The following is a 10325-nucleotide window of genomic DNA, read 5'->3' on the forward strand; positions in this document are numbered from 1 at the left end:
GAGGCGGAGTCAGGCGGCCTCTGCATCACACAGCATCCCTTCATTGAGCTCCAGCGCTCCGTCTCTGCTGCTGTCACGGACAAAGCATGACATCAGCGCAGCTTCATTGACAAACACTCATATTCATATTCACATGCAGCGCTCCTCCCAGCTTTGTTGTGATTTTATCAGAAGAAGAGCGCTCATGAAATGCACCGGTGAACGTCTCACACGCGTGCGAGGCGACTGAGATGCTCTTTCTGAAGCGTTAGCGGCGAGAGAGGAGGAAGAGGGGGAGGGGAGCCGAGCCGCAGAGAGAGAGAGAGAGAGCGAGAGAGAGAAGCAGGATTCCAGAAGCACCTGTTCCTCTGCTATGATCATGGATATTAACGTCCCATCTCAGCGCTTCTACTTCCCGCAGATCTACTGCGAGCCCGGCGCGCCGCTCCCCGACATCAAGATCAGGTACGTTCCTCCTCGTCTCCGAGACGTGAACCCTAACGGAGCAGTGAAGCCGGAAAACATACGGATGAAGGCCTGATTTACAGCTTCACACGGATCCTCTTTTGTTCTCGTGATCTCTGGAGGAGACGCGCTGTTACCATGGAAGCAGTTTAGTGCTGATGTGTGTGTGTGTGTGTGTGTGAGAACTAATGGATGGATGGAGTAATCTTACACTTCGTTCCTGTGGTTTTGGTCTGCTAATCAGATTTGACCTCCACTGCTCAGGAACCGGCGTAATGTCTTTAAACCCCAGCTGATCAAACCAATCTCTGCGACACCGAGATTAAACAACAACATTTGGTTTTGTTCCTCATAATTTCATTTAGTTGGTTTAGTGTGAGGAATATGCCAGATAAACTACCAGAGATGAACATATGATGAGAAAAGTTTGATCTGAATTGGTCACATCTCTTCATGTGAGTGTCTTACCCGTGTGTTAAGTTAAGTGTCCTTTACCCAGCAAAGTCTGTCTTCACTTGCACTCGCTGCTTGGTGAGAGTTTAGCATCAGTTTACTGTCAAACACATGCGGGTTTCCTTCGCTCTGGTTCAGAGAGTTAAACGCTGGTTCTCTCCTTAAATATGAAGAGCTAAAACAACAGATTCATGAGATTCTCCAAATTTCACCAAAAGCTTCTGGACGTGATTCTAATATAAGTCAGACACTGAAGTGAGCTGCTGTTTTTGTCTCTTCTGAGGAAGATTCATTCACTTGTTTGTCAGTGAACCACACAGAGACATTATGTTCATCTGATCTCCTTTTGAGAAGTTTGACTCAGTTTGACTACTCAAAAGAGAATGTAGGAAAATATAGCCTAACTTAATTCATATGTGTTTCCTGCTAGCTAAATGTAACATACAGAAACAAAAATCTGTCTCTAAACCTCTGTTTTCTTTATTCAGAGTTGATCTAGACGAGTATATGGAAGCTATCTAAACTTCTGTGAATCCTAAAGCAGTGAAAACTGCATCTCTATATTCATCATGTGTCCTCTTAAGGTGAACATTTATTACTTTTTTCTTCTTAACATGGCAACACATCCCTTATTTACCTGGGTTTACTCAAAAAAAGAAAAAGAAGAAGATATGGTTACTATAGTTAAAACATGGTAATGACAAATTAACCATAGTTTTGCTACACTAACCATAGTTTAACCATGGTATTTGTAGTAAAATTGTGGTTAGGCCTATACAAAAACCATAGTTTCTTTCTTTCTTTCTTTTTGTTTTTATAAATGTATGCCCTACTGCCTTAATGGTTTTATGTTTTCTACTGTTTAATAAAAAAAGAAAGAAAAAAACAAGATTTGCAAACCTGCTCCGAAGTTCCAATCTGAATCAAATGATTCGCTTCGCACTCCGAAGTCTCGATCTGAATAATGATTCGCGAACCATCATTTCAGATCAGGGCTGGGTTCCACTCCACTTTTAGACACGCACTCGTGAACTTCCCTAAGCACTTCCCCTCGGGGGAATCCCTGCTGCCATTCTGAAGTGTGTTCCACTTCGTGAAGTGAACGAGGGAAGTTTATATCGACAAACCCTCGACCCCTCGATTTTGACCGAGGGAGCGAGTCTGCTTCATATGCACACTTCAGACTGCTCCACACTAGGCTTGCTGCGATAGACGGTGTTTTCGGTAATACCGGTGTGAAGCCGCAACACCGGTTACGTCATTTGCCTACAGCGCCACCGCCCCCCACCGTCGTTTAGATTTTTTTATAGTAACAAAAATCATTTAGCCTAGTTCAGTTAGAGGACAGATGCTTGTTTCTTATTTACTTGGTTCCACAGTGTTTGCTGATTTTCAGTTATTTATATACCTATTTAAACTTTGTGTAGCTGAAGTAATTTGTTATTTTATTAGGCATTTATGGTGTATTTTTATTCGTTTTGTTAATAAAAGTTCTATGAGTTTGATGTTGTTGTTGCTTGAATTGAATCAAAGCTGAATTGCGGCTAATTTGAAAGTGAAAGTAAAATGCGCACGCCGCTTTTACAAGCTATTCAAAAGCGAAGGAAAGCGAGGAAAAGAGGGAACGCCCCCCGCCCGCAGTGATACCGGTATTACCGGTGTTGTCAAACGTCGATTAACCGGTGGGAACATTTCCTCACCGTCACAACCCACCTCCACAGACCACAATGCAGCACAATTATGACGTCATCGCAGATCGCGTTTAGTTTTTCCACACCCCCAAACAACTCTATAATATATAAATTATTTTGTTTTAACATTTATAACGGCCCAAGCATACCTTTATACATATAGGATGCTGCACCAAACAAGGGAAAAATGTAAAGAATAATCCAACTCCACAGCAGATTCTAAGTGATCAAGGGGTTAGGCCGTTCCAGTTCAGCCCATTGCAAGGGTTCGGCCAGTAGTGGGCACTCATGCAACGTAATCAATGACGTACATCCGAGTCAACGAGACGGAGGGAAGTTTGCGAGTGAAGGGCATAAAAAATGGACTGGAACGCAGCCCAGGACTCGGTGCGCGGGTGATTGAGTTTGTAGCTTAATTCACTGTATTTGAAATAGTTTGAGCTGCAGTTCAATAGGAAATCAGTTGAATGCATCCAGTCTCTCATAACATTGAATCGAATGTTCATTTTATCAGTATATACTGTAATAAATATTTGAGAAATGATTGTTGTATGTGATTGTATTAGTCTATATAGAGTGATAGTCAATGTGAAAAGAGCAGATGAACACAAAACATCAGAACAATAAGAGGATAAACTTGATAATTCAGCTGAACTCTGCTTGTACGTTTCAAACACTTCGGCTCTTATATGTTCTTACTCCACACATCTATTAAATATGAGTCCTTGAAAGCACACCGTTTATTTCTTTAACTTCTCAGCTAATATCAATGGTGTGACCTACTTCAGATGCAGCCCAAATTACAACAACACTAGTGCTTACATACAAATATATTCAATAGTTTTATCAAAAATATTGCTAGGGACAATACAGTAGTCTCTAGATATTGCGCTAGGGACATGTCAGCGTCCTTACTAAATTCTACGCCCTTGAATAAGAATCAAATGAGATTCTACTGAATAAACTATTTCAAATAACATTCTACTCCAGTAGAATGTTCAAGATCCAGTAGAATCTTAATAGAGGATACTTTCCCTTTAATCTCTTTAGGACTGGTTGCATTTATGTAAAAAAGATAATGACTTCTACATTTGTGTCGTATTCCACAGTAGGTTGTTTTATTTATGCACCATGGGCTGACAATTAAGCACAATGCACAACAGACATATTTTTACACAAACACACAGATTTGCCTCAAAATGCTGATTGCACATGGCGCTCATATGATAAACACTTTTCTATCTCTTTTTCTGAACATAAATAAAATGGCTTATATGTATATTAATTGAATGCTATTTTTATTCATATATATCATGAAAATCAGACCTTCACAGACATAACCCACTGTTTTTTGTAACTCGTGTGTGTTTTTAATGTAAACTTGTGTGTGAATGAGAACTTAGTTTAGTACTCACATGCTGTGACAGCCGCTTTCTGTGCGTGTGCTTCGCATGTGTGCACTCAGAAAACCGTATATCTGAAGTTTAAACTCATATGGCTGTACCTGAAACACACACAGGCCACAACATATTCTCAGCAGATGTTCACATTCCTCCTCAGATTTTACAGATTTTAAATTGATGTTGCAATTCATCTCTAAATCATTACCTGTAACTTGGATAATTAGGTTGCATGATTAAAACATTGTTTGCTTGAAATTACCCATTCACCCATTCTCAATCCACAGGGTTCCCACACCTTTTGTCCCAAAAATTTCCATCTTCTCTTCATCATGATTTTTTAATAAGGATTTTTAAAAACATTTTTAGAATTTAGCATAACTATGAAAATGTATACTTCACCATGGAAATTTTCATAACTTTTCAACATTTTATTAATTTCACAATTTCCAGGTGTTATTACCACTGGAGCCCTGAATTCAGTTGCACATTCTGCAGATAATTTGCTTTAAACCAAAAATTCTGTTATTATCTGTCACTTTTTATGTGAATAAAAATTTATATGACTTTTGTCACGCGGAACACAAAAGAAGGGAATAATTGAAAAGTCAGAGCTGATAAAAAAGCATAGTGATCACTGATTGTCAAGTTAAATGGCGGTCAAGTTATGCAAGTTTTTGCTTGTTTTTTAAATTTTTAAATGACATGTAAGGTTGAAAATATGAACCTGGGTTCCCTTTCATACTGAATAGAAACTGTAGCCTTATACTAACTAGAAGCACATCCACTGCTCAGCATTTTTCTGTTGTGCCATGGCTGAACTGATTGCACCACAGCATGAAACTACAAATCCTGCTAAAGTTTAGACTCGGTTCATAAACATTATTGATTACATAATGTGACACTTGCTCAGTAGGCCTAAGTGAATTACTCAAAGGGAGACTCATGAATATTAATTAGGACAAGTGACAGAAAGCGCCAAGAGTGTTATGAAGCATCATCAACATGAGAATATTAATATTCATAAGCTTTGCCTTTGTCATAGTAAAATGTATAATCTCATCTCAAATGGAGTTGTTACATGCAATATTACTTGCAAACAATTGGCATCATTTATATTTTTTTATGTTTTATGATGGCATTGGTAAAGGGAAGACCAGAGGCTGAATTTCTTTAGTCACAATAAGCTAGAGTGATGACATCCTTCTCTGTGAAGCATAGAGTGAAGTAATTTTACTTCATGGGAAATAAAAAATGATTTTAAGAAAATTTTGTGGAAAAATTATTATTTTGATGTCCAATATTTTTCTTCAGCTGTCTAAAGTGTTGATGCCTTTGAATTAAACTAATATGTGTTTTATCTTGGTTGTTGGACAGATGATTACGGGGATGATAGTAACAATGAATAAATGTAATATGTATAATATCAGTCCATTAATTATTATAATTTCTATTCTTGTTATAAGTGATAGTTATTTTTGACACAGTTAATTATTTTCCATCATTTTGAATATGTCTAATAACTATGTTGTGATTTGATCTGAACGGAAACAGTGTATCCGTGGTGATGCAGCTGACACAGAACAGCATACGTTGTTTATGTCCAGCGGATATTCTCCAAAATGGCATCAGGGTGATGCGGAGGAGACAAATTGTTGAATAAATTTGTTATTTTTTTAGGCATTAATTGTGTATTTTTATTCGTTTTGTTAATAAAAGTTCTATGAGTTTGATGTTGTTGTCGTTGCTTGAATTGAATCAACGCCGAATTGCCGTTAATTTGAAAGTGAAAGTAAATCGCGCACGGCGCTTTTTCAAGCTATTTGAAATCCGAGGAAAAGAGGGAAAACTCAAACGAACAATTGCTTAACGCTGAATTGCGGCAATTCAATTGCCGCTAATCTGAAAGTGAAAGTAAAATGCGTACGGCACTTTTACAAGCCATTTGAAAGCGAAGAAAAGAGGGAAACTCAAACGAACTAAACCCACCTCCACAGACCACAATGCAGCACAATTATGACGTCATCGCAGATCGCGTTTAGTTTTTCCACACCCCCAAACAACTCTATAATATATAAATTATTTTGTTTTAACATTTATAACGGCCCAAGCATACCTTTATACATATAGGATGCTGCACCAAACAAGGGAAAAATGTAAAGAATAATCCAACTCCACAGCAGATTCTAAGTGATCAAGGGGTTAGGCCGTTCCAGTTCAGCCCATTGCAAGGGTTCGGCCAGTAGTGGGCACTCATGCAACGTAATCAATGACGTACATCCGAGTCAACGAGACGGAGGGAAGTTTGCGAGTGAAGGGCATAAAAAATGGACTGGAACGCAGCCCAGGACTCGGTGCGCGGGTGATTGAGTTTGTAGCTTAATTCACTGTATTTGAAATAGTTTGAGCTGCAGTTCAATAGGAAATCAGTTGAATGCATCCAGTCTCTCATAACATTGAATCGAATGTTCATTTTATCAGTATATACTGTAATAAATATTTGAGAAATGATTGTTGTATGTGATTGTATTAGTCTATATAGAGTGATAGTCAATGTGAAAAGAGCAGATGAACACAAAACATCAGAACAATAAGAGGATAAACTTGATAATTCAGCTGAACTCTGCTCGTACGTTTCAAACACTTCGGCTCTTATATGTTCTTACTCCACACATCTATTAAATGTGTGCAGTTTTCTAGCATATTTCTTTAACTACTCAGGTAATATCAATGTTGTGACATATTTCAGATCCAGCCGAAATTACAATAACAGTAGTTACATACACATATATTTAATCGTTTGATCAAAATTGTTGATCAATAACTCATTCTGACGGCACCCATTCACTGCAGAGCATCCATTGCTGAAACACTGATGCAGTGCTACATTTCTACAAACCTGATGAAGAAACAAACTCATCCTGATCTCCTAATAAACACATTTACAGCTAATGTTAATTTTTGCAAGATTCGATCTGTGAACGCCTCACATTAGCAGATAATCCGCGCCGAACATCGGGACTGATCGAGGTGCTCGACAAAATTTTTGCTCCGATTCTTGGGGGGGCTAAATCGGGCTAAAAATCCTGTAGTGTGAGCTGGGCTTTAGAGGAATAAAAATACCAGAGCTGTAAAATCAACGGTTTCATTCCATAATTTGCCATATTTCAAGATATTCATTGATAAAAATGTAGGTCAGTGAATTGAGAGAGTAGATACAGTCAGAAGAGAGACACAGGCAGTGATGCTGCAGGCTTTGTGCTGCATACCAAAGGCTTCTGGGTACCATGGAGACATGAGGCTGCTCAGCATCCCATAGACACACTAGCCAGGTCACCATGGCAACCACAGCACAGCCCGTGTCTCCTCTGATATAGAGTGACAGACTCAACAAACGTAATGTGAAGGGTGTGTGTGAGTAGGTGTGTGTGAGTAAGTGTGTGTATACGTGCGTGTGTGTGAGTGTGAGCGTGTGCGTGCGAGTGAGAGTGAGAGTGTGTGAGTGTGAGTGAGTGTGTGTGAGTGTGAGTGTGCGTGAGAGAGTGTGTGAGTGAGAGAGTGTGAGTGAGAGCGTGTGCGAGTGCGTGTGCGTGTGTGTGTGAGCGTGTGCGTGAGTGTGAGTGTGTGAGTGTGAGTGAGAGAGTGTCAGTGTGTGAGTGTGAGTGAGTGAGGGCGTGAGAGTGTGAGTGAGAGTGAGAGTGTGAGTGAGAGAGTGTCAGTGTGTGAGTGTGAGTGAGTGAGGGCGTGAGAGTGTGAGTGAGAGTGAGAGTGTGAGTGAGAGAGTGTCAGTGTGTGAGTGTGAGTGAGTGAGGGCGTGAGAGTGTGAGTGAGAGTGAGAGTGTGAGTGAGAGAGTGTCAGTGTGTGAGTGTGAGTGAGTGAGGGCGTGAGAGTGTGAGTGAGAGTGAGAGTGTGAGTGAGAGAGTGTCAGTGTGTGAGTGTGAGTGAGTGAGGGCGTGAGAGTGTGAGTGAGAGTGAGAGTGTGAGTGAGAGAGTGTCAGTGTGTGAGTGTGAGTGAGTGAGGGCGTGAGAGTGTGAGTGAGAGTGAGAGTGTGAGTGAGAGAGTGTCAGTGTGTGAGTGTGAGTGAGTGAGGGCGTGAGAGTGTGAGTGAGAGTGAGAGTGTGAGTGAGAGAGTGTCAGTGTGTGAGTGTGAGTGAGTGAGGGCGTGAGAGTGTGAGTGAGAGTGAGAGTGTGAGTGAGAGAGTGTCAGTGTGTGAGTGTGAGTGAGTGAGGGCGTGAGAGTGTGAGTGAGAGTGAGAGTGTGAGTGAGAGAGTGTCAGTGTGTGAGTGTGAGTGAGTGAGGGCGTGAGAGTGTGAGTGAGAGTGAGAGTGTGAGTGAGAGAGTGTCAGTGTGTGAGTGTGAGTGAGTGAGGGCGTGAGAGTGTGAGTGAGAGTGAGAGTGTGAGTGAGAGAGTGTCAGTGTGTGAGTGTGAGTGAGTGAGGGCGTGAGAGTGTGAGTGAGAGTGAGAGTGTGAGTGAGAGAGTGTCAGTGTGTGAGTGTGAGTGAGTGAGGGCGTGAGAGTGTGAGTGAGAGTGAGAGTGTGAGTGAGAGAGTGTCAGTGTGTGAGTGTGAGTGAGTGAGGGCGTGAGAGTGTGAGTGAGAGTGAGAGTGTGAGTGAGAGAGTGTCAGTGTGTGAGTGTGAGTGAGTGAGGGCGTGAGAGTGTGAGTGAGAGTGAGAGTGTGAGTGAGAGAGTGTCAGTGTGTGAGTGTGAGTGAGTGAGGGCGTGAGAGTGTGAGTGAGAGTGAGAGTGTGAGTGAGAGAGTGTCAGTGTGTGAGTGTGAGTGAGTGAGGGCGTGAGAGTGTGAGTGAGAGTGAGAGTGTGAGTGAGAGAGTGTCAGTGTGTGAGTGTGAGTGAGTGAGGGCGTGAGAGTGTGAGTGAGAGTGAGAGTGTGAGTGAGAGAGTGTCAGTGTGTGAGTGTGAGTGAGTGAGGGCGTGAGAGTGTGAGTGAGAGTGAGAGTGTGAGTGAGAGAGTGTCAGTGTGTGAGTGTGAGTGAGTGAGGGCGTGAGAGTGTGAGTGAGAGTGAGAGTGTGAGTGAGAGAGTGTCAGTGTGTGAGTGTGAGTGAGTGAGGGCGTGAGAGTGTGAGTGAGAGTGAGAGTGTGAGTGAGAGAGTGTCAGTGTGTGAGTGTGAGTGAGTGAGGGCGTGAGAGTGTGAGTGAGAGTGAGAGTGTGAGTGAGAGAGTGTCAGTGTGTGAGTGTGAGTGAGTGAGGGCGTGAGAGTGTGAGTGAGAGTGAGAGTGTGAGTGAGAGAGTGTCAGTGTGTGAGTGTGAGTGAGTGAGGGCGTGAGAGTGTGAGTGAGAGTGAGAGTGTGAGTGAGAGAGTGTCAGTGTGTGAGTGTGAGTGAGTGAGGGCGTGAGAGTGTGAGTGAGAGTGAGAGTGTGAGTGAGAGAGTGTCAGTGTGTGAGTGTGAGTGAGTGAGGGCGTGAGAGTGTGAGTGAGAGTGAGAGTGTGAGTGAGAGAGTGTCAGTGTGTGAGTGTGAGTGAGTGAGGGCGTGAGAGTGTGAGTGAGAGTGAGAGTGTGAGTGAGAGAGTGTCAGTGTGTGAGTGTGAGTGAGTGAGGGCGTGAGAGTGTGAGTGAGAGTGAGAGTGTGAGTGAGAGAGTGTCAGTGTGTGAGTGTGAGTGAGTGAGGGCGTGAGAGTGTGAGTGAGAGTGAGAGTGTGAGTGAGAGAGTGTCAGTGTGTGAGTGTGAGTGAGTGAGGGCGTGAGAGTGTGAGTGAGAGTGAGAGTGTGAGTGAGAGAGTGTCAGTGTGTGAGTGTGAGTGAGTGAGGGCGTGAGAGTGTGAGTGAGAGTGAGAGTGTGAGTGAGAGAGTGTCAGTGTGTGAGTGTGAGTGAGTGAGGGCGTGAGAGTGTGAGTGAGAGTGAGAGTGTGAGTGAGAGAGTGTCAGTGTGTGAGTGTGAGTGAGTGAGGGCGTGAGAGTGTGAGTGAGAGTGAGAGTGTGAGTGAGAGAGTGTCAGTGTGTGAGTGTGAGTGAGTGAGGGCGTGAGAGTGTGAGTGAGAGTGAGAGTGTGAGTGAGAGAGTGTCAGTGTGTGAGTGTGAGTGAGTGAGGGCGTGAGAGTGTGAGTGAGAGTGAGAGTGTGAGTGAGAGAGTGTCAGTGTGTGAGTGTGAGTGAGTGAGGGCGTGAGAGTGTGAGTGAGAGTGAGAGTGTGAGTGAGAGAGTGTCAGTGTGTGAGTGTGAGTGAGTGAGGGCGTGAGAGTGTGAGTGAGAGTGTGAGTGAGTGTGTGAGAGTGAGTGAGTGTGTGTGAGAGTGTGAGTGTATGTGAGAGAGTGTGAGTGTGAGTGTGTGAGAGTGAGTGAGTGAGTGTGTGAGAGTGTGAGTGTGTGTGAGTGTG

The 10325-nt window shown here is 42.7% G+C and overlaps 1 protein-coding gene across 1 annotated transcript in view; it reads left to right on the top strand.

Moving 5' to 3' along the window:
• The window catches only part of evlb (Enah/Vasp-like b), a 31630-nt gene continuing 21305 nt past the window's right edge, over positions 1–10325 (top strand). Inside the window, exon 1 of the mRNA XM_016573024.1 lies at positions 1–444. Coding sequence (XP_016428510.1) covers positions 353–444 — 92 coding nt within the window. The 5' untranslated portion in view covers positions 1–352. The remainder of the gene's footprint in view (positions 445–10325) is intronic.

Source organism: Sinocyclocheilus rhinocerous, unplaced genomic scaffold (genome assembly GCF_001515625.1).
Source record: "Sinocyclocheilus rhinocerous isolate Xijiao unplaced genomic scaffold, SAMN03320098_v1.1 scaffold1074, whole genome shotgun sequence".
NCBI classification, from domain to species: Eukaryota; Metazoa; Chordata; class Actinopteri; order Cypriniformes; family Cyprinidae; genus Sinocyclocheilus; species Sinocyclocheilus rhinocerous.